The following is a 24931-nucleotide window of genomic DNA, read 5'->3' as shown; positions in this document are numbered from 1 at the left end:
GAAAATGGAAGGAGGTTGTTTGAAGCAGGCTTTATATGTACAGTAAACTCTTTTTATGGCTTACCAGTAACTATATATCAGACATAACAGTAGATTTTAGCAAAAATAAAAAGTTTTAGCAAAACTTTTTATTGATTTAATTAACTTTTCGCTGTAAAGAAGAAAATACCTTTGACGGTACGATGGTGGATTCCGCGAAGTTCTTCTTGGCTGCAGTGATGCCTTCAGAAGAATAAGACACGCTCTAGAGGCAAAAACAACCTCAAAAACTAGCTAAACACAACACATGTTTTTTTGTTTTTTTTTGTAATAAATATTTAGCCATATCACCTAATGTAGAATTTTCGCATCTAAAAATATATACTGCACAGTGCGTTAAGCCTGATAAAATACTGCACAGTGCGTTAAGCCTGATAAAATACTGCACAGTGCGTTACGCCTGATAAAATACTGCACAGTGCGTTATGCCTGATAAAATACTGCACATGTGCGTTAAGCCTGAAAATCTTTCCCTGAACTTGAAAAATATTGTATGGAACGAGAAAGTAATTAAGGTTAGCAAAAGGTTTAAAATCATTGAAATACCATCCGCATGATTGTCTCAGAATTCTAGTTTAACAAAAACAAACACAACTAACAACTTGACGATATAGAGAAGTAACTCACCTTGGTATAAATTCTTGACAGCGGCCTAAAAACTCCAACTGCGGTTTTGCTGATTAAAGTGTGCATTATAAAGATCAAACAAAAAAATAGATTTCTAAATTGATTTTAGAAGTGACCTATTGAGCTATGAAAAATACATTTTTACAAGTTGTGTACATCTTGCTTTGTTTTAAATCAGGAGTCGGTAATCCTAGTCGCGGGCCTGGTCCGGAGAAAGGTCTCGGCCGGCTGTAATAGGTTTTAACTCATAGTTTTGCTGTTTAAAGGTGTAGTTTTTAACCTTTTTTAACAACTATTAATCAGGGGCGGACTTTGAATTTGTTGCATTTTAAAATGGTTCTAACCAGCCTACATTTAAGAAGATGCAGCAAAGTGTTTAAGCGCCGCACGAAAAAGATGCGTTTGCTTTTGTTTCGTTGAACATTCACGGCGCTATATAATTATCACAATAAAACGGTGTTATAATAATACTTAAAAGCCTAAACGCTATATTTAATAGTTCATCACGATTATGGTGTAATTTTAAACTGTCGATGTTGCGTTCATATTCGAAAAGCGCAATGGACTAGTGCGAAGCACAAAAAAGCATCTAGATATACTAATTTGACGACACTTTTATTGATGATAGTTCAAGGTTTCGTAGGGCACCTTTAGGCAGAAAATATTTCCCAAAATCGCAAATATTCGCGAAATACGTTTTTTAGAACAGCGAATAGTTTTTACATTTACGGAGTTAAAATCTAGAAAAATATGTGGAAAAGCCTCGTGCCTATAGTTAAAAGAGGTGGTGGGCCAGATCATTTACATTGGCGGGCCTCGACCAGGTTGCCGACTCCGGAATTCTAAAGGTTTAAAGTTATTCTTCAATTTAAATAAATAAATGTTTGAATAGTAAACAAACCAATAAACCATTTAGGCCTAGTCAAAAAAAGTCAGAATCAGATTTTAGCTTGTTTCCCTGCAGACACATTAATATTAGATGCAAGAGGCTGTAGCCTACATCAGGACTTTCCAAACTGAGGGTCGCGAGTAAGTCAGTAAAATCTTTTGTACAAAATGTTACACCTATAAAATTGTCACTTTTTGTTTGGTATGATAATGCAAAACAAAACTCTTAAAATGCAAATTTCTCCAATAACTGCGTGCCAAAGCAGACAACAATAAATGTTTTGTTTAAAACTGGTAAACCTAGGGGACGCGTAAGTTTTAATACAACTAAAGACGTGGCAGACTGAAAAGGTAGGGAAGCCCTATCCTGCACCATTATTGCTTGCTTCGCGGGATCACAACTATAGTGAGTACAATTAAAAAGTCAACTTTGCCAAACTCACGCCACAGTGATAGAGACATATCACAAAAAAACAAGGCTAAAAATCGCCTTCTGCTAGGCCTATATTATTATATAACAAAAATGAAAAACAAACAAACAATATTTAGCTCCTCAATCCGGTTCATCGTTATGCTAATTCGCTTATTTTAAAGTCACCGAGTGCATTTCACTTCGTATTCGTGTACATACTGTTTGCGTTTTGATGCGAAACGCTTAACGAGCTCATACATACAAGGAAAGTATTTCTTTAGCAGCGTTTAAGCTCCGACCCCTGTCGACTCTGCATCGAGCTGTTTTTCTGTTATGCGATTTTACAAACATAATTGTCACCTAAGCCAGTGGTTACCAACACGTTTTTAAGGCGACCCATTTTGAAAAAAAAAGTAATTTGGTATTATAATCTTGCGACCCAAGCAAATACAATATTGCGTTGCAAACAAACTGCACTACAAAAGCAGTTACTTTTTTCGAAAATAATATGTTTATTAATTTACTAATGAGATGGTTGTGCTCGCTTGCTCTCAGTGTTTAGTTTTCATATTTTGTGATTATGATTTCCTGTTTTGTGAAAAGATACAATATGCCTGAAAAACAAGCGACCCCCTAAAATAATGAGGCGACCCAAATTTGGTAAGCGACTCATGCGTTGGGAACCACTGGCCTAAGCAACAATGCACAAAGAACCGTCGTCTTCGCCGTTTACTGTGTTGTGATTTCCTGTTCCTGTTCCTGTTTAAGAATATAACGTGACGGGCGTAGCAAAGAAGGTTTTGAAAGTAATGAAAACCAAAAATTAGATTCTAATTGGCTAAATTAAATACTTATATGCCTGTGGCTCCACAAAACTACCCTGTGTACCCCGCAAATAGCTTGCCACAACCGTTGAGAAAGCCTACACGATACCCCCAGGACAATCATTTGGAGAGCATTATTGATAAGCGTAATCTTTGAACTGACATCTAGCGCTACATTTGTAAACAAGTTATAATTTCCTTGAATCAAAATATGTTAGAATACATAGTAAGACAACTTCTTCAGTAGCCTATAAGTATCAGTCCGATTCGTGAACATAGCAAATCTATGAAATTAGATAAAAAACAAAGCTGAAAGCATTAACAGTATTGTAAATATGTCATAATTAGTCATAATCCAGTCATTCAACAAATAGCAAGTAAGGAACTAGTCCAAGTCATTGGCAAACAAGTCAATCCAAATCGCAGCAGTAGATTCAAAGGCTCACATTTCACTGCACGCTTTACTCGCTCAATCTACAAAAAACATAACACCCGTCCTTTTCGTTGGAGGGGCCAATGCGTGTATGACTGTATTATATGTGCTAGGCAACAACCAGGCTTTCGTTGAGCGTTGGCTTTGTCCAGGCACGTGTAAATCCAATGCAGCGCAGAAAAATTGGTTGATTAGTTCACTTCTGTATGCGGATTAGGCAGGGAATTTAGTGTTAAAATCTGCGTTAGGGAGAAATGACAAAATCTTTTTATATGTTTGGAATTGAACCGTACTGTAAAAATATATAACCCCAATACAACCACAATAATTAAAACGATACTTGTAACACAAAAATTTGTTTAAATTTTATACTGTTTAATTTAATAAAAAGCTCAAATATTCACAGAGAGTAACTCGCGAGTGCAAATACTGTTCATTGTTAAGTCACACACTACCAGGTTTATAGCTTTGTAATCATTTTGTTTACGCTTTTAAAAAGAGTTTTTGCGCTTTACGTTCTATTTTAGTAAGCTCAGTTAAAAACTTTTACCCAGTATGTCTTTTTTGTACTGAAGTTAAATGATGGCAAACGCTAAACAAGCAAGATTTTTATCAAATGGAGCCCGGTTAGTAGTGAAGAATGTGAAATGTAAAACGTATAAAATAGCAATGAAAAAGGTAATATAGAAGGAAAGCAAGGACCCATAATTTGTTCAAGCGTATTTTTTTAAGGTTTTGATCAAAAATAAACGAAAATCATTGTAGTAGTGCAATGGTTTGATGTTATGGAACCTCTTTCTGAACATGGTACTTTTTGACAGCGCTACGAATTCAGGGAACTTAAAACCTTAAACGTACATGAAGTCGTGGTCAATCTGATATTCGACCTTACACGCCTGAAATCTGCGACTGATGCTCCAGCAATCGCGATCACGAACATACTAACCGGGTGTCAATCAAATGCAAATTTAAATCTTTGTTGGTAAACAAAAATCTGTCAATTAACTGTGATGGAAACCTTTTGTTACGCAAATAAACCAGACATGTGTAAATACTGCGTTACCCGGATTATAGGTGTTTGCTTGAAAATGACACAAGTCGATCAAGCACTGTATGCGTATACTGCACGTATTTTGAATAAACATTAGGAAACCTACAAAGTTTATACTTTTATGTTTAATAGCATTTTTGCAGTTTGTTTAACCACGTAAAAGATAGTCCAAATTTGCAAAATATCGCGTTTATTGCAGCGGTTTGAACATATAGCAATTAAGATTTTCAAACGGGATTTTTTTCCTTGGACGCAGTAATACCTACCGGATTTACAAGGCAGTTGCTTGAATTTCGTTTAGGTAGAGTTCACAAAATATCGCATTTAAAGCGATTTATTAATATTTTAGAAGTAACCAATTTTCAGTTTCAAACGAGATTTATTTACGCTGTACGTAGTTTAGTACTGGTACTACTTGCTTGAATATCATGCAATGCGAAAAACGGCTGCTACAGCGGTATTACGATTTTAAACAATTCCCTATGGATATATGTCATGGATGTTTCACAGTCACGGAGATAATTGCGATAATTGATACGACCTTCGATTAATTCGATATGCAATATGGTTGTTCAAAAAAAACAATTTTTTTGTGGAGTTTTAGTGGGGATCCCTTAGAGTTGTTAGGTTGCTTCTAAAAACCCTACAAACAAAATCTAAACATGTTTGGTTCAGCATTGACCATGCTACATCAATTGGAAAATTCAGATTTCGGTTAAAATTAAAAAAACAAACAATTATCCTACCGGTACCCCTAAATATTTTTTTGCATTGCTTGCAATAGAATAGGTATAAATAAATCTGTTTGACAGTTTGAAAGTGAGTAGTCTGGTATAAATGTTACATTTCAACAACATTTTATAGGTATAGTCCACGTTTCCTTTTTTACTCAGATAAGAAAACCTGGATCTTATTGTAAAGAAGTGAGTACTTTATAGATGTTGTGCTTATTACAATTGACAGAGAACTAGATTTTTCTGTCAGTGTAGATTGTCTGAAATTTGGTAGCAATCTGCTTGCGGTTTTTACACACTGGAGCATCATATTTCGTTACTCTGGGTCTTGCGTTAGTGTTTTTTTTGCAGTTTTCATTAATTTTAACTCAACGTTCGGCAACATCTATGAAAACCTTAAGCTTTATTTCACATTGTGAAGACGTTGTTAGCTGCGTAAGGTCGACCATTTTTATTTTTCAAAAGATACAGTAACACAGATGAATCACCACTTCTTATTCCTTTTGCTTTGTGTTCCAATCAACTTTTTTTAAACTCGATGGTTGTCCTATACTTGTTAATTACTACTGCAGCTTTAAATTTAATTACAAAGACATAATTGTGAAATATTTGGAAAAATAAATATACTCTGTGTAGATTAGGGGTGTCAAACCTGCGATTTTCGACTGGCTTCGCCACTGCAAAGCCTAATGTTTTTTAGTTCAGATAGGAGCAACTATTTCATTTTCTACGGGAAGTACCATACGCCTTGTCCTGTATTTTTGATTAGTGAAAAACTTTTCAGTTAGTTAAAAAAACAAACATTCATCAACGTCTTGGAACCGAGTTTTCAACTCGTCTTTTTAGGTTTTGTCCGATGGAGCAACCTTGAGCGCCTGAAGGCAGAATATGACCTTGCAGCTCCAGTAGAGTCTCGTAGATCTGAATCGCTTATAGCTGTCGAACTTCATGAGGTCGTAGGTGAAGAGCTGCGCTTCTTCGAAGAGGTCGCGCCGGTGTCGTCGCAATTCCGTTTGGATATTCGTCACACAAGCTGCTGGCAAGTTGACCTGGATGAATTGAAGGTTAAACCAACAAATTCCATACTTCGTGTTGCTTTACTTGGGCGACTACTTTAAAACAAATAAACAATAATATCATAAAGCTTGAGGAGAGTTTACAGTTTTTTCTGTGACTATAGAAGCTTATTGTATCGTTCTCCAAATTAACGAATTAGAGAAAATGCGACTTGTTCTGATCCCAATCCCAGTTAATTAGTTAAGATTTATATTTAGTATTCCAAAAGCGTGTGAGCATTGCAAGACTTAAATTCAAACTATTAATTAAAAACCGACAACAAAAATACATTTCCTAATTGCCTTGCACTAAGGGCGATTGCCAACTTAAAACTTGTTATTTTGTTGAATTGGTGTCACGAATTTAGTCGCAATTATTTGGTGTGCCGTAAGCGAGCCAGCAACATTGAAAACCTCCGTGTTCGGGAATTCCGCCTTCAAACAGGCTATACCAGCGATTCTCAACCTTTATGTGTGAACCTCTTTTATTAAATTGTGTCATAACTAAACAAGATGTACTACTGTACGTGTTGTGTTATAAACAGATGTCACGAGATTCCTATAAGCAATCATACTTTGAGATCATTTTTACACTTGATGTAGGTTACCTGTAGTTTCACAGTTCAGCAGCCGCCTAATAGGGCTGTTCAGATTTTAAACACTTGTTAAAATTCAAGGTTTGAAGAAAACCGTTTTTTCAATACTTTGGTCTAGAGATGATGAGGATATGAAATTTGTGTTCGCTGCCCGCACCGCACTTTAAGTTGTTCGCAAGCTGCGCTGCACCGCAAATTATTTTCGAAATCTTAAGCTGCGCTGCCCGCAAAATTTAAGCCCTACAAGCAATATATTCCAACTTTTTAAAATATACTACAAACACTTAAAAGTTAGTTCAAACTAAAACCAACAACAGCTTAGTTTTTAGGGATAAAACATCTGTAAACTGTTTGCTATATTTTCCAATAAACTAAAAATAAAACTTTGGCAAGCCGCACGTGGTTTGCGGCAAGGCGCGGCAAGTTTTTTTAGATGTATAGATGTATTTACGCGCCGCTGTGCGGTTACTTGGCTAAACCGCGCAAGCGGCCGCAAACGCTGGACGGTTGACATCTTCACTTTGGACCTTAAAACTCAAATGGCTGAAGAACTAATAGAAAAATTTCATTTCGTTATGCTAAATTTATTTTAAAAACTACTATGTTACATGATACAATTATGTATTTTCTTTAACAAACTTAATAAACTTGTCTATACGGTTTAAGCAACATTTGCCATTTTTTGGTAACCTATACAAAAATAACTGTCATTTAAAATTTGCTATATAAACCGTTTATTTAATGTTTACCCTTTTTCCTTTTTTGTATACTTTTAGATTACTGTTAATGTGTTGTTCGATAAAGCTTAAACGTTATAGCTATAAATAGTGTCACGAGAAGTAGTAATCTTAAGTCGTATGACTGACGCCTGATTTTCGTTAAATCATTAAAGAAAAATTTGACGGATTATTACTGGATTTTTTGATCGAAATAATCCATATCTGTTTTTACTGTAGTCTAGGATTTATGCTTTTAGTCTTTTAGCTTTAGTATTTTACTTAAACCTAAAACTACTCTAAAGCAAAATAAATAAAACACGCTTGCTTTTTCCGTTTTTCTTCAGTATTCAGAATTTTATTTAAAATTATGTACATTTTACGCGCAGTTCTCTGTGCACAACTGTTGACTAGCAGACCAGGGAAATCAAAAACAGCAAACCGGTATTATTAGTCAGAAATGACATAGGTGCAGCGGGGATCGTTGATTGTCCGTTTTGAGGAACATCTACCTCAGCGGTTCTGGTGGTCGTCGTTTGCTGACCAAACACCGTTTGGAAAAGTATGGACTGACAGAGTGGATTTGGCTGTCGAATTGGCCTGGGTGGACGTTGGCAAGATGGCGAAGGTCGACAGTCAGCCTGTTGTCTGGTTTGGCCCGTGTGGCCTTCCTGACATCTCCTGGTCCTGCTGCGGCTCCTCTGGCACCCGACACAGCTGGACCAGGGGTCCCAGTTTTCGCACGTTGGCCCACGATCTGCGTAGAGAGATTGCATCTATTGTTGAAACTTAAAGACGACATATAAAGTGACCTAGTATCGTTGTTTTTTCCCTTTACGCCAGTTTAAATTACTACTTGGGGGGCGGATCCATAGGGAAATCGTGAGGCCCTCTGTAACATCATAGTACTTTTTCCAATAGCTAAATAACAATTTGGCGGAGTTTTAAAAAGTCTATGTTTTCTATGCACTGTTTTTATGTGACGCAAGGTTCGACTATCTTAAAATGCAATATAGCTTTATATTTGGATGGTTTCTCTAAAGCTCTAAACTAGAGTATATACTTTTCAAAACTTTTTACCGAAATATTTTTGAGAAACACATTTATATCGAGGTATGTGACATATTTATTGTATGTTCAACCTGTCACCCCTTTTAAATTAAAAGTTTGTAGGTAATTTCAGGAATGCAAACTGCAATCAATTTTTAAAACGCTGTACTGCAATCTGTTTAGAATTTTAGTTGCATGTTTACTACATGAAGTTTTTTAGAAGGTGGCTATTAAAATTCAGCGCACGTTATGACGTAAATTTGTGACGTAATTTCTAAAAATGTTAATGTCCCCACAAACCAAAATCCTGTATCCGCTCCTGGAAACTTCATACACATATGCACAAGACGACTTAGTGTTCGCCTGGCTTAATATTGTTAGTCTTTTAAATAGAACAAAATAGAACATTTTATAGTTTAAAGAAAAGTTGAACACCTTGATAAATGTGTCGCTTTTTTCCAGAGTGATGGAATGAAGGCCTTGTTTTATAAAGCTGTTACAATATTCATACAAAACGGTGACAATAGTAACTTAAAAACAAAACAAATACTAATATTTATCGTCAAATATTTAAAGCCGAAATTTGAATATTACACAAACCTGTTATGAAAATCGACGTTTTATCACAACGTTTAAAACAAAGCTTACCAGTACGGCCACTATCCAAAGGGAAAATGCGATTGTTGCATTCAAACACCGACGCTCGTACAGGGGAGTTGGGTTTCAACAAGGCTTCCAAAGTGTAAGGCCATCGCGGAATTTCCGTGTCGTTTTCACTGGTAATGCTCTCGATTCCGCCTGGTCCACAACCAGGAAACTCCGGTCTAAATCAGCACAAAACAACTGTAGGCGTTTATACAATATATCGAACTAAATCATTTTTTTTAGATTTTAATTTTTTATTTCTATGTTATTTAGTCTTTTTTGAAATTGAAGGTCTGTGTAAGATGGGACAGGGCGCAATTGTGCAGTGGTTATTTTAATCTGGTATAAAGCGATTTTAAGTAAGTAATTGTTGGGCGTTTTATATGTATTATTCTTTATTATTTATTACAGCGTATACGGTACAAGAAAATTGACTTGAGATTAACTGTTAGTATACATAATTACCACTTTATAAATTGTCATAATACTATTGTTACTATGTCCAACATTCATCGGAAAAAGGCCTAAGCCCTAAATGAACAAAATAACGCGTATTACTGTCAGGAGAGGTTAGGCCATATGAGACTTTCTGGCATCGACATTGGGGGTGCCGCTGTAGGCAACAGACTGTTTGCCCTTGTTTAGGGCTAAGAGCGGGTATTGGGTGTGGCTAGAAATTGGTTTAGTGTTAATTTTATTGGGGCAGCATTGTATTAAAGTTAAGGATGGGTTTTAGAGGGAGGGAACATGTTGAATAGACATTAATCTGCCCTTTTAGAGCTTATGCCCATTTAGACGTTATCCGTGAGGTATACATTGGTCGATTTAAAATAATGGATACGGTACGTCCTTTTCCTCGTGCTAACATACTGTCTCTTTGTTTGAAACTTATGTTTTTATAAAGACGGGACACAACAACAGTTCTTTAAAAGCGAGAGGAAAAGTTATAAAGTGTTGAACAAGCGTTTAATGCAGAACTGGTGTCAATTAGGTATGTATGATCATATTTGAAAACGCTGTAAATCTGACCATACTTATGAATTGAATAACGCGCTTATAGCACAACGTATGCCATGCCTAAATTGACAAGCCAAAATAGGCAAATAACTTTTAATTCGCAAATATTTCGACTATAGTTAAACAAGTCAAAATTGGTTTGGCAACTTTCTCGCGTCTTGAGTGCTCAGAATCATACGATACTTACGTTCGCGAAACCATGATTATAACCTTAGCCGTTTCTTGCAGCACTAATAAATATCAGCAATTGGCATTCTATGCGTGTTGCGTATTACACAAAAATGCGAGCTTAAGTATGTATCGCAACTGTTTGAATGACAGTGGCAAAACACACCCGCAAACCGCTTCCTGTGCCGCGAACTGCGATATAGAGGGAAAGTCGATTGGATCTCTGTTGCTGGTCAGTTGGCTGCGAGAGTTGCATTCAGTGAAAGCGCGAGTTCGTCTAGAGTTGGGCTGGTAATCGCTGCTGCATCGGGCTGCGAATTTGCAAACAATATTGTCATTTTAAACCTCGCTATCGACCCAGGGGCTTTTAGTGGGGCACGTGGAGATGACCTCCCCTAACAAATTGTCTATTTCAACTACGTAAATGTAAAAACAGTTCGCATGATTGTAGTAGGCTAAGTCAAAATTTATTTTTTTAAATGCGTCTTTGAGGAAAAAGTTTTGCGACTTAAACGACATATAAACCCCCCCCCCACAAATTCTTTTTGATAATGGGTCTGCCCCCCTACCAAAACCAATTCGGCATTTTTGAATTACATATTAGTGAGACAACATAGAAGATAGTAAAGTGGAATGTTGGCAGCGCGAAGCGCGAAAATTGTCAGTTAATTTGGTTCAATTAGCTAAAAAAAGTTCGTCGTATACCCGTGCTTCTAGCCTGTTATCATATATAACATAGTTGGAAAGGGGATGACGGAGATATTGTTTATTTATAAGTTAGCCAAACTATAATTTGAATAGGGCCGTTATATCTTTGATAATCGTTAAAAAAACATGCGATGGTACGCACAGAAACTTTGTGCTAAAATAATTGTCAACGAAACAGAAAATAACAAATAGCGTGAAACATTTAGTTTTAATGGTTAAGTTGGGCAAAAACAGAGTTTGTACATCTGTAGGAGTTTTGAGGAAACCCAACGATCCGTTTACAAATATAATATCCTGCAGCACAACGTAAATCGTATGTTCGCAACTTACCCAGGTGTCCAACAAATTACAACTATATACCATATTGTTCTGATTAAACATAGCCTCAACCGGTCGTAGTCCAGCACCAAAACACTGTTAAACAATATTGGAGACGCTACATTTTCTTCAGTCACTTAACTACACGTGTAATATTATTGTAAAGTATAGAATGAACATCAAACGAAACCATTCAAATCACTACAAAGAGTTAAATATTGAATTAGAGATCGTCCCCCCAAGTTTTGTCACATTTGGGACTGCCAATTTTTCGTCTTTTATGAGCAAATATGTGCTATGGTCCAAAGCATGAATCTTGGTAGAGGGAATGGGTAACAAGGAAATATTTTACTAGAAATAGATCGTTTATTTATATTTATATTGATTAGAATAGAGTCATAGTTATCATTGGTATATCTTACTCACCATTTATTCTGGTTTCCTGACTCTCTAAGTGCCTCTTCTTTCGACTTGAGTCTAAACAACGATTAAAAACAATACTGCTGTATTTAGAAAATTTGTAGGTCCGACAAAATGGGAGACAATTTGAAAGAAATATTATACAAAGAGTAACCCTGTTTTACGAAATGGGTCTAAATTTGTCTGAGAAAACTAAGGCGAAACGTTCGCACGAATGGCAAAAAATGCATTTCAAAATACAAATATTTATAAGGTTAATTTGTCTACAGATTTATTGCGACACATTAATTTCGTTAAAGCAAAGGCGTAGCACAACGCCGTGCGTTTATTTTGTTAAAATTATGGGATTGGCTAAAACGTAGTGTGACTTATGCTAGAAACGCCTAATTGGAAAAAGTTAAAATTGCACCAATGCTCTTTTTCGCAGAAAATGCATGTTTAAAAAAAAATTAAGGCCACGAGGGACGGTGGTCACTAAGAAGACTGTAACAATAACTACAGAAAGCGCCATAAATTGAATAGTTTATATGTTGTTTTGGTGTAGCTTGAATATAGCTAGGTCACTCTCGTGAATTGTTTTTTTGGTAATATAGCCAAATTATCTTGGGCATTGCCTTGTGCCTAGTTTACGTTGGTGGGTCAAGACGGCCGGCTGGCCGTAGGTTGCCCACCTCTGGCCTATATATCATTATTCATCTAACACCAGTGTCAATGCATGGTAATCACGAGACTTACGCCCTTCTACACTGACAGCATACAAGTCGATGCAGAATACAGTATCGATGTAGATCTGCGAAGTTTTCTGAATGTATTCGACAAGCCTGGTTTTCCAGCAGTCAACAGTGTCATTGCCGAAGGCGACTCTAAAAAAGAAAGATGTGAAGTGAAACAAATATTTTTATGCTAGCCTATCAATAGTTGAAATTGGAATTTTAAAACTGAATTCGTAATTAGGTTACATGCGGGTGACAGGAAGCAACAATTTTTGCATGCGTGTTGTGGAAAACTGTGCTTCAATACTTCTGTAAGGCCTAACCCTAACACATAACCTTTAGAATTAGTCAGTCGTCAGGTATCAGGGTTAAATTACCAAGAATTTAAAGAATCCTTATCCAAAAACAAAGCTATGTGCCAAAAAGTGAGTCTAAATAATTTAAGAAATTCGCTATCCGGCGTTTTTGTTGCAATTTCTGTAAAATAGGAAATTTTATATCTATGCTAACAGGAATTTTGCTTGATATGCAAACCCTTGTGCCATTGATGTTTAAATGTTCCTCTAAGCCAGATTTACGTGGTCGTTTACGCGTTTAGATTTTAGAAGATATGCTATCTACAAAACTAAAAGTTTCTTATGGACGTCGCCATGTCTTGATCCGTTCTTAAAAAAGTGCTATTTACTTTTAGCGTGGTACACCGTTAAAAAAATATAAAATACATTCTTATCCTAAGCAATCCACAAGTAGAAAACAAACACACAATTCTAGTAGTTTAGGAAAGTGATTAGGCTATTCTCGCTCTTATTCAATGCCTAAAAAACATAGTAAATTTACATGTCAGGATACCGTGCCTTCCTAAAAGCCGATGAAAAGATTTAAAGAATATCTTGTTACACTTGTGACATACGGTACATTAATACAAACCTTGGCTGTGCAATGTGCATATTATTTGCATACTTTTTGTCAGTTTGCCATTTTATATCTGCACGATCTAGGCAATTTTTGCAGTGTTGTCACCAGGCATTTAAGACTTAGGAGTCCAAGTCATCAATAGTCAACTCCAAGTCAAGCCATTGATATAAAAAAAAAAAGGAAACTTGTCCGCTTATTAGCAATTTAACTCAAAATATGTAAATACAATAAGCTAATTAGGCAAAAATAGATAACTAAGACTATTTTGTACATTTAAAATGAAAGCATTTCATTACCAACCAAGTCATTTGACTAAATCATTTAAGTCCAAGTTAAGTTATTATCCAAAAGACTTAGCCTAAGTCAAATCAAGTTATTTTACCGAAACGACTCAACTTAAGACAAATCTTATTTTTAATGACTTAAGTCATTACAATGTAGTGGCGTATTTCGTATTTTTTATTCGAAACTAAGTTTTCAATGCAGCCCTTGTCGTCACCATCAATATTGATCGCTAGCTCCAGTTAACATTCCCCTGTTAAACGTTTTGTGGCCAAGCAAGGGGTACAAAAAGGTTGGCTAAATGTGGCTCAAATCACTCAACTAACACAATGCAACAAACAGAAGCTATTATGCTAGAAATACTTTTAGTACTGGACCTTACGCTATTCTTATAAGGTGATTCGACTAAATTCAACAGCATTCTAATATTTCAACAGCATTTCTAATGTTCCTGCAGCAATACACTGAACTTTGGTATACACTATATATAAGGTTAAAAAGAACTAACTCAAGATCACAACAATTTACCCGCAATTAAGTTCATCAGTAACAAAGTACCAGAACGAGTCAAGAACAGCGACGTCGACTACACTTTGCCAATCCCAAACCTCTCCGACCTAAAAAAAAAATAGCACCACTGAACTGCAGTATTATAAAGATTTAACGCGTAAAGTTACTGTTTACATTTATGACTTGACTTGACTTATGTATATTTAGCAAAACGACTTAACTTGACTTAAGTCTTCCAGGAAAATGATTTGAAGTTTGTTTATATATGACTTGACTTATGTTTTTTCGTCAAATCGACTAGAGTTAATTAAGTATTTTAGATAATTGATGTGACTTTTATTTATACATGACTTGGCCAATGTATTTTGAGCACATCGACTAAATTTGTTTTAAGGTTTTCAGACCAATGATATGACTTTGAATTTGTTGCTTCAATAAAATTTTGGTAAAATCTGCGTAATTTAATTTTGCGTGTAACACAGTTACTCACTACACCTTCATTTTGTTGTTTGCTAATTAACAATAGCTCAATAAATTGACATTTTATTTTATTGCAAATGACTTGAGTTGATTTAATATTGACTTGGACTGGGACTTTTTATTTTTCTCGGACGACCTGACTTGTCCTTCATACAACACTGTCAGGCGCGGTTATCTTTTCGCGGTAGGAAGCTATTGGCGTAATTTCCTCATTATGCAGGTTATTCGCAGGCCGGGCCATATTTTGTAGAATTTCCACGTACCGCTACAACAATTGTCGTATCTAATTTTTCCATCTCCCTCTCTTTTTTATACATAAAAATGAGTCAGACTGACTGTCCATCAAGTGGTAAAAGATGAAACATACGTCATGCTCTTAACGAAATTGCCTAAGTCATTTTTTTATAATTTTTAGAGTTTTTGCTTAAGTGCTTAAGTGGTCACTTCTTGTGACCATCCCCATCCATGGAAAAAGTGCTTGAGTCATTTTTTGTACAGGCGCATGGAAAATGCCCTAAAAATGACATTTTCTAAAAATGACGGCACTTTTTCTATGGTTGGGGATGGGAACAAAGAGTGACTGAAGACAAAACTTTGAAAATCAGTAAAAAATAACTTGGGCAATTTGGTTAAGAGCGTGACGTATGTTTCATCTCTTACCACTTGATGGACACCCTGTCTGACCCATTTTTATGTATAAAAAATACGTTTAAAACTACTTGGTAAAAATATTATTTATATATTATATTATACAACTTTTACTCTTTGTTGACTCATGCCACTGTTGTTGCTGTTAGTTTTGCCGTAGTTTTTATTTTTTTATTAATTGTTACCAAACAGTTTTTATAATCGCAAAGCTTTGTTTATTGTCGGAGACAAAATATGCCTTTTCGGCCAAATATGTTCCTCTTAATATATTACAAAACGACTGACTTTGACTAAGGCCCAAAATACTAAATAATATTATACCCGCGCTCTGAGACACTCGGAGAGAAAATCTCTCAGTTGTTCAGTGTCGGTGATCTTTTGTTCCGCCGCTGGTACTTCGGTCTGCCTTTTGCCCCTTCTTCTGCCCCGATGATGGCAACCTAAATATAACTGACAGCTCAGCGTACAGCGTTTGCAAGGCTATCATCTGGAACGTAGTGGATTTTAGACCAGGGATAAATTAGCAAATACCTGTTCTGCAGACGAACAGCAGAGTGGGTTTAGAATGAAAATTCTTTATGAGAATATACAGTGTTAAAATAAAACTTATAGTGTTTTATTCGGGTACATTTGCATGAGGTCTCTAATAGGACTTTTTTCGGGTACATTTGCGTGAGGTCTCTACCAACGCGACTCCGAGAGCAACATGCGGCTCTTAACTATTTGTTTTTATTGCCCCAATTAAAATTCCAAATTATAATTGTAGCCTTTGTAAAATACACATTTACCTTTAATTTGAATAAAGTACACCTTATATTTGTTACAGTTAAACACCGAATAAGTCGGTAATGCATCCAGGCTTCGCACGGTAGCATTGATAAACCGCTTCAGTAGATATATCATAAACCTTCTATGTTTTACCAAAGAACTATTCCCCCTGGGCACAAATTGCTACGCGGTCAAACAACTGAAACATTTTAGTAGCATATGCTATACTGCGATATCAAAACAACTATTAAAGAAATATCGTACTCTTTAGCAAGAAAATAGGAATAAACATTTTCAGAATAAACTGGATAGAGTACCACAGCTAGCCTTTTTGTTACTATTAATTAAAATTCATTTTAATTAAAATGATTGATCATTTTGCGGTTTTCTTTTAAAATCTATTGTCCAAATTTGTATCAGATGCTAGTTAAAGTTTAAGAACCACAGAAAATTGGACGCTCGCCACGATAATGAATTTAAATAATTTTCCTTAAATCTTGGGCCCAAACACATATTTTGCACTGCGACAGCGCAAAACGTTACTTGTAAAACATCTTGAAATATTTGACCTTATCAGTTGTACCTAACAGTGTGGTAATGACTTAGGTCAATGACTTATACCAATATACAATAACTAATATACAACCATAATCATACTATGCTAAATAGGTTAGATTTTAAGTTAATAAGCTTACCCAGCGTTAGTTGAATGCAGAAGAGAGCCAAAGATAAAACGACTAAGAAGCGAAATAACATGGCCGACGAACTGCTCTGCAATTATGTTGTTTTAAAAATGCCAAGACGTCGACATAGTGTTTTGCGTGTAGACAAGCACCAGTCGGTGGCCCCAAGGCAGTTCACACCCAATTTTAGACATTACCGTTTGTGTCGAGAAACGGCATCACATTCTGCTAAATTTCGCACCATTCGTTATGAAAACTACTTTTCCACAAACAGCGACATTGAGCAATAATTGTCTATGTTAACCCCTGTCGACAACAGCATTATAATACAAATTGAGATGTTCGGATAATATCGTGGAGCAGATACTCGATGCCAAGTGCTGAGATCGTTACTTGTTTTTATACTAGTAATTATCGGTGCCGATCCGATATCAACCATGATTTACTATCAAACAGAGCCATTCTACCTCAAATTTATTAAGAAGTATCGTAAGTTTGCAACTAAACATTTACGTTTGGGCAAATTTTGGCCTGTTCAGAAGTGTAATTTTTGTTTTGTGACGTATTTGGCACAATGTCCTCACGCACAGTATAGTCGCACAAAGTTCTTAAGATAACTACGCCGTCGTTTTCTACGCAACTTTTATGTCTGTATCTAAAGATGAAAGAAAGCTTCGGTCTATGAAACAACACGAACATGACACAGTGGTCCCATTTTGAAACTTGAAGGATGAAAAATATCTTCTTCGCAGCGAAGTCCGGCTTACTATAGTATAGGTTGGTCACTATAAAGACGATAATAATTAATTGAAGTGGCGAGTTATTCTTAGCTAAAAGTACACACATATTGTAAACAAGCCAATAAAGTGTATTGAGGTCACAACATTAATGCACGAATTAGGCGTACTGCACGAAAACCTTTACACAGGGCATCATATCTTTTCCGACGTAGGTATATTTTATCAAACAAGCTTTCCCAAGTGGCTCGCGCAATCAGCGCGCGTGCTAACACAAAATTGAAAGCAAAACCAATAAGCCACCGTTGCTTCGCACAGAAGTACTGTTGGCTGGAGAGGTAATTAAACCACCCAGTAAACCCTGGTTGTTGTTGCCGAGGGCCGCTTGGTAAAGTATCAACTGACAGAGCGGACTTCGCTGCCGATTAGGCCTGCGTGGACGTTGGCATGATGGTGGGGGCCGGCAGTCGGCCTGTTGACTGGTCTGGCCCGTATGTCCTTCCCGGCAGCTCCTAGACCTGCTGCGGCTTCTCTGGCACCCGGAACAGCTTGACCACGCGCCCCAATTTTGGCACGCGGGCCCACGATCTGCGAAAAAAGTTATTGGCTTAATTTGCTGTACATGAGCTAGAGCAGACTTTGGCAAACTACGCCCCCACACCACTCAATAGATTTTCCGGCCTGGCCTTGCTTAAATGCACATTTCTAAATTGATCCACTGATTCAGTTAATTACTTAAAGGCTTTAAGCGCACAAATCCAAAAATAAAAATAACTTCGAAACTTTGGTTTCAATGGTGTGTGAATATCACATGAAGAAAATCTTAGACAAAACAGGCTACCAAACACTCACCAGGACTGTTCAAGGAGAAAATGCGATTGTTGCATTCAAACACCGACGCTCGTACAGGGGAGTTAGGCTTCAACAGGGCTTCCAAAGTGTAAGGCCATCGCGGAATTCCCGTGTCGTTTTCACTGGTAATGCTCTCCAATCCATCAGGACCACAATTAGGAAATTCCGGCCTAAATGCACCAAGCACAGCGTGGTGTGAAAAATGCCCTTTAAGCAACAACACAGTGGTTCGGACCCTTTTTTAACTGCCGGACACGATTTGTTACCTCCAATATGGCGAACGAGAATTAATATTCTACGAAGTCCACAATTTGGATGCCTAGTAGGTTAAACCAAGAAAGAAGCATATTTTAATGTATGCTAACAATATATAATAATCAGATCAATTAAAGACAAAATCCATTTAAAGCTGTTTAATCTACCCATACTAAACAGAAAAATAGATTTGGTCGCTTTTATACTTTTGGCGTTTAAAGTTTAGCAATTATTGGTCACTTAGGCCCTCAAGCACTAAAGAGCAGCGCATTTTCCGGGCATAAATAAATAAACGAAATTTTGTAAACAGATAAGATATGAAATTAGTACTACCAAGTCCCTGTAAAACTATTTGGTTCTCATCCTGCGTGGAATGTTAGTGCACCACTGAAAACAATTTGATATATGCACATCAAACAATTGTCTGCGAGTATAGTTAGTATTATAAGCTTAATATTTAAAACAGTTGTACACGGTGAAGGCGTAATTGATCGCCACCAAAACATTGTAGTAAATTAGGAAGTCAAATCTAGTGATTAAATGGTTAATTTAGGTCGAGAGGCACTCGAACAAGTCACAGGTTGATAATTATTCAATGCGTTAACAAAGTGCGCTTGAAGTCCAATCGCAAAATCACTAACTAATCAGGACACACCCGCAAACCGCTTCCTGTGCCACGAACTGCGATATAGAGCCGAAGTCGATTGGATCTCTGTTGCTGGACAGTTCGACGCTGCGAGAGTTGCATTCCGTGAAGGCGCGCGTTCGTTCCGAATTGGGATGGTAATCGCTGCTGCACCGGCCTGTGCATTTACAAGGAATGGCGAAGTTAGGGATGTCTGATAATATTGGATCCGATCGGATAGCAGGTGCTGGATCGGACCCGATACCTGTGGAGTCGTTACCGATTTGATGCCAATTTAATTTAAATGTTTAGCCACGACTTGCGATCTAAAGTTTTATTAAAAAGTAATATATAACAGTGTTGTAATGACTTGATTTAAGTGCACTTAAGTCACTGTTTTCAAAAGAGTGACTTGACATTTAGGCAAAATTACTTGACTTGACTAAAGTCATTTGGACAAATGACTTGGGTTAAAATGCAGTGTTTGCTTTAAGTATTTTTGCTATACAATTGAGCTATTTATCCAAATTTTTTCACATAAAACAAATTGCTTGCTATATGTTGTTGCGTTGTTCTTATTTTTTAGTTATGGAGGTATTGAAGGGGGTATTGTTCATAATCGTACGATTTTAAAAATTATAATAGCTTAGCATTATATTTTTTGACAAGGACATGACTTGAAGTTAACTTGCTCTAATTATGACTTGACTGGGACTTGACTTGTTATTTATTCAAAAAGACTTGACTTGGACTTAAGTGTTTTACAAATGACTTGACTGGAACTTAAGTCATTTCAAAATGACTGGTTTACAAAACTGATATATAACACTAAATCTAACGAATTTTCCCAGCGCTGAAAAAAATATTTACCAAGCAACCCGTAAAAACGACGCCATTGGCCGTTCAGCAGGATTTTGCTCAAACTTTTGCACAATGGTATTGAAATAAAATAGCTAGTATGGACATTTCTAATTGGTATACCAAGTGATCGAATACGTTGATGAAATAACGTAAAATGAGTGTAAAATTCGTTAAACATAGAATAAAAATTCACGATGTCTAAGCTTTATTAGTCGGATTTCTTACCTTTCAGATATGGTACTCGAGTATTTGCTCTTTTTTTGCGGCTAGTGTCTAGAAATAAAGATAAAAGCAAATAAAAAAGTTTTACGCGAAGGTTTATGTAAACGTTCCAAAAACACCAATAAAAGTTTTTTATCAAAGACATCTTTACCTAAAATAATACATGATTGGCAAAGGGCAAATACAAAAAAATGAAATGTGCAACTGAAATTTGGTCGATATGCTTTAACTTGTAGGAATGTAGGCTATTAATATCTTTTATCATACCGTATACCTTGCGGATTCATTATGTGGAAAATACAAGTCGCGTTTACAGAGGCTGTCGCACACACGTGGAACATTTAAAAAAATCCAATTGCTGTGTCTTGGTAAGCCTAATGAAGCGTAATATGACGTAACAAATTGAACTTCTTACCTGGATTTGAATTGAGGCTCGTTTTACGAAATAATAAGTAAAGAAGTAACATTCTTTTCGAGTTTTGTCTTCAAAGTGAAAAATAAACTTTACTTGAAATTACCGCTTGCGATGTTTAATTAGTGGAAATATAAACTTATTTACAGTACAAGAGTCACAGAAGAATTGTGCATTGTCATGTATGTTTCTGTCACTTTATTATCCCACTGGTCTATCATAAGCCTTTAAAAATATTTCGGTCGATGGCAATTACAAACAAGGTGGCCGGCCACTCCTGTGCTATGGATACTAAGGAAGCGGCGACAAAGCACCTTTGTAGAAAGCGCGTAAAAGTTACGTTTATTTATTTTTAACTAGACGAAACACCCGGCGTTGCCCAGATTGAATAGAATATTCTCTAACTGGAGTTATGTGATTTTCCAGGGTTGACTTAAGGCTATCCGACTTTATCGTAAAAGTATATAGCCCCACTTTCGCAGAGGTTTTAAAATCAAGCAAAGAGAAACATATAGCTGAAGATGACTCACGTGCTTCCGACACATTCACAGCGAACAAATTGATGCAAAATACAGTGTCGATGTAGATCTGGGACGTGGAGTAAATGTATTCTCCCAATCTGGTCTTCCAGCAGTCGACTGTATCCTGGCCCAATTTGACTCTGAACGACAAAAAAATACAAGACCTTGTACAACGATGCAGTACTGACTTTAAAAACTACAGAAGCCTATTTTGTAGACCCTTTTTGGATTTTTGTTAGTGTGATCACAGTTTTATTAATATCGAGACGGGTAATTCTCTAATTATTCTTTGTTTTTAATAATTATATAGACATTTCTTCCAATTTTTAATTCAGAGAAAACGTTAATTTAGTTTTGTTAAAAACCTTCGGTATTGTTGTTCGTGGGCGTCTTTCGGAAGGGCCAAATTCACCCATGATATTTACTTAATCCTTACGAGTCATTTTAGGTGGTGCAGCAAATTGTGCTCTGATCGAATGACCAAGTTAGAACAGCCATGCAACATTTGCTTCGCTCGACCACTTAAACTTTGTCAACAAACGACAAAAGATGACAACAAACCCAGCCTAGCATTACGAATAAATCTCTTGCGATTACCCGCAATCTAGCTCGTCGGTCACAGTGTACCAGAACGAGTCGAGAATGGTAACGTCGACCACACTTCGCCAATCCCAGATGTCTCCGGCCTGCAAACACAAAAGATCCCGCTTGATAACAACAGCAAGTAGCCTATACCTGGCGATTAGGAACCTGTGCTGTAATTGCAGGTTGAATCTAATTCGAAAGTACAAACCAATGTTGTAAACAGGTTATTAAAAAAAAGTTCAAGAGAATTGTCAGTCCAAGTTCTGGGCAAATTAAATCAAGGCAAAGACAAGTCAAACGCATCAATTTTTTTTAATTTGTAAACGTATTTTACAACAAAATGTAAAATATAGCGGGCAAATTATTTTGCCTGCATAAATTGGGGTAAACCCGTAAAACCTTTGTACAGAAACTTATTTACAAAAACACTTACCTATAAGCCAAATTATCTATCTGAAAGCCTAAGTGTAGTAAAGTTATTTTATTAAAATAATTTAAGTCTAGTACTTAGGTATTAATGACTTAAGTTAAGTCATTGACTTGAGTCAACACAACACATTATAAAACCTTATTCTCGAGACATTCGGTAAGAAAGAACCGCAGATATTCTGTTTCGCCGATCTCTTCTTGAGACGAGCTTTCATCGGCTTGTCTTTTGCCTCGTCTCCTACTTAGCCAGTGACATCCTAAAGACAAGTATAACTTGATTTTCACAAACACATCAAAATATTAAGTAACATGGTAATTTTTGTGCAAAGTATAATTTTGTAGAATAGGAGTATTCGTTTTAAAACGACGACCCCAATTTTAAGTACGCTAGTTTGTATACGTAATATAATAAGCAACGGCGCTACAAGAGGTTGCAGACCCAAAACCAGAACGAGCACGCAACAGCGTTTGTAGAAATAAAAACATGATTTTAACTACATTTCTGCCTCAACACTTGACATAAGTTTACACTTTTGCTGACATAAGTTTACGCTTTAGCTGCTCAGTTCAGATTTTTTTAACAGTGACTTTTAATGGTTTGACCAGAGTACACTGATGAATGATATATTACAAGATCGACAACAGACTCTTTTGTTTTGCCTTCGCCTGGTTAACTCACCCAGTAGGGGCTGGACGCAGCACAGAGCCACAAACAGAACGATCGCGCAGCGGAACGTCATAGCCATCGATGCGGACGTTAACTATATGCCACTTCCTAATCGAGATGAGATGTTTAATTTGAGTTTCAACTCGAGCGTCGCTCTGTGGCCCCAAGGCAGGCCGAGCGGGCGTCAGTTCCAGCGCATTTTGATGTTGGTGGTACCACCATGAGCAGACTGTCAAATGCCGGTAAAATCGACCACAAAAGGCGCGCACGATAAACTAAGGCGGCGCTTCTGAACGAGTAGTGTGCTATGTAGCGTTGCCAGGTGTATAGCGGACAAGTAGAAAAACTATTCCAAAATACTATCATTTTTTAGTCTCTTGTTCGGCTAAGCCAACAAAACCCACCGTTATCTAAATATAAAGCAACTATATGAGTCCTATAAATACATTTCCAAATGTAAACCTATAACTAAAATAATTAAAAATGGTTCACTATCAGCCTATATATAATATATTTTTTAACCTAATGTTATTTATGCTATTGATTTAAGTTGTATAGTTTTTACTTAAACTTTTAATGCTACCTATCAGCTTACATGTTTCCATTGTTTTTATTCTACAGAATGGTTACACCCTTTTTTGTGGCAAAATATCGTTCCTTGGAACAACAGTTTGAGTATTTCGCATAGGTAATTGCCTTATAAATGAGTGTACTTAATGTCGATTGTGCGTAATAGATGTCTCGTGTATAAATTACTTTTCCTAATCAGTTTTCATTATCCGTGCTGCGTTTTTATCTGATGTGAAAAAAAGAAAAATGTCTGTACAGGAAAACCAAGCTAAATCAATAAGTTGTGGACTTGCTAAACAATACCGTGTTTAACAAAAAATTGGGGCTCTTGAAACCGCAATGCATAGGCTAAAACTACAAACTGCTATACCAGAGGATTTCACTCAGTGGAAATAGGGTTACCATGGGAAAATTTCCCAGTTTATCTATTTATTTAAGCCAGCGGTCAGCAACGGCAACCTACTAATCGCGGGCCAAAACCAGCTTAGCAAGTTTTGGGCGGGCCATAATAAATTTCTACTAACAATGTTGTTTAAAAACGTGGTATTTAGGCATTTTAATATTTAACTTTTAGTCAGAGGCCGACCTCAAGGTTTTATGCAATTGATAACGAGCCTAATTAAGCGCTAAAAAATTGCGTTTGTTTGGTTTCTATTGGCAAATGTTTTAATTTATAATGTGACGTGACGCATTGGGCACACACAAATTAAAAGATGTACATACAGGGTGGGCCAAAAGTAGGGTTACAGTTATTCCACAGCGTTGGCTTGGAAGAAGAGGTAGCATTGAATGGCCACTAAGCTCACCTCATCTCACACCAATGGATTTCTTTTTAGGGGATGTTGTAAAGAACAAGGTGTATGAGAAGAACCCCAAAACAATAAATTTGCTTTAGGCCCAAACTCTACTTTTTATAACAACTGTAAGCCTACTTTTGGACCATTTTGTATATTATTTGCTTTTGTTACTATATTGTTTGGGATATAAGACGGAACACATTCGCGGAAAAATTGGATTAATTTTGAGAAATTTTCATTTTAGATCAGGGATGGGTAATTAAGAGAGCGGGTCGCATGAGAAACTTAAAAATGCCTCAGCGATCCGTGTCTTAAAGGAGATTTCAGACACACATAATACAATTCATTTTAAAAGAATCTTTAAATATTCTTGTTTTGGCAAGCTGGTAAGAGTAGGGATATGTGTGGATGCCTTACAAGAGTAATTCATTCAATAAAATATTGTGAAATCTAGAAATAAAATGTTAGTGCTTATTTTTACCCTAAAAAGTTTTATTGAAAATGAGCCGGGCCGGACTTTATTGCTTGGCGGGCCGTAGTTTGCCCGGGTCTGTTTTAGACAGTTTCATGCTACAAATAATTTTCCATGTATAGATCCCATGCGCACATCGCTTTTGGTCTGGGAAGACATCCTTAAAACGCGAATATACTTATAATTGTTTTTTGTATTTTCGTATAGTAAAATCTCGTTTAACTAT

General features: G+C 36.5%; 2 protein-coding genes across 2 annotated transcripts; both read right to left on the bottom strand.

Moving 5' to 3' along the window:
* Positions 1-7763: 7763 nt before the first annotated feature.
* LOC146136714 (uncharacterized) lies at positions 7764-16815 on the bottom strand. The gene is made up of 8 exons (XM_083396239.1): positions 16713-16815; positions 15571-15689; positions 14140-14228; positions 12437-12564; positions 11708-11758; positions 10422-10566; positions 9074-9249; positions 7764-8132 (listed from the first exon to the last, which is right to left on the bottom strand). The coding sequence occupies exons 1-8, from the start codon at positions 16771-16773 to the stop codon at positions 7786-7788; spliced, it is 1116 nt and encodes a 371-aa protein (XP_083252365.1). The 5' UTR covers positions 16774-16815; the 3' UTR covers positions 7764-7785.
* A 573-nt stretch (positions 16816-17388) lies between these two features.
* On the bottom strand, positions 17389-22984 carry LOC146136713 (uncharacterized). Its single transcript, XM_083395919.1, has 8 exons — positions 22879-22984; positions 22338-22456; positions 21783-21871; positions 21195-21325; positions 20256-20303; positions 19200-19347; positions 18290-18459; positions 17389-18025 (listed from the first exon to the last, which is right to left on the bottom strand). Exons 1-8 carry the CDS (start codon positions 22943-22945, stop codon positions 17706-17708), a joined length of 1092 nt encoding a protein of 363 aa, XP_083252045.1. The 5' UTR covers positions 22946-22984; the 3' UTR covers positions 17389-17705.
* Positions 22985-24931: the final 1947 nt, after the last annotated feature.

The sequence above is a fragment of the Ascidiella aspersa genome, chromosome 8, assembly GCF_963924565.1.
Source record: "Ascidiella aspersa chromosome 8, kaAscAspe10.2, whole genome shotgun sequence".
Taxonomy (NCBI): domain Eukaryota; kingdom Metazoa; phylum Chordata; class Ascidiacea; order Phlebobranchia; family Ascidiidae; genus Ascidiella; species Ascidiella aspersa.
This window is presented reverse-complemented; position numbering and strand designations above follow the sequence as displayed.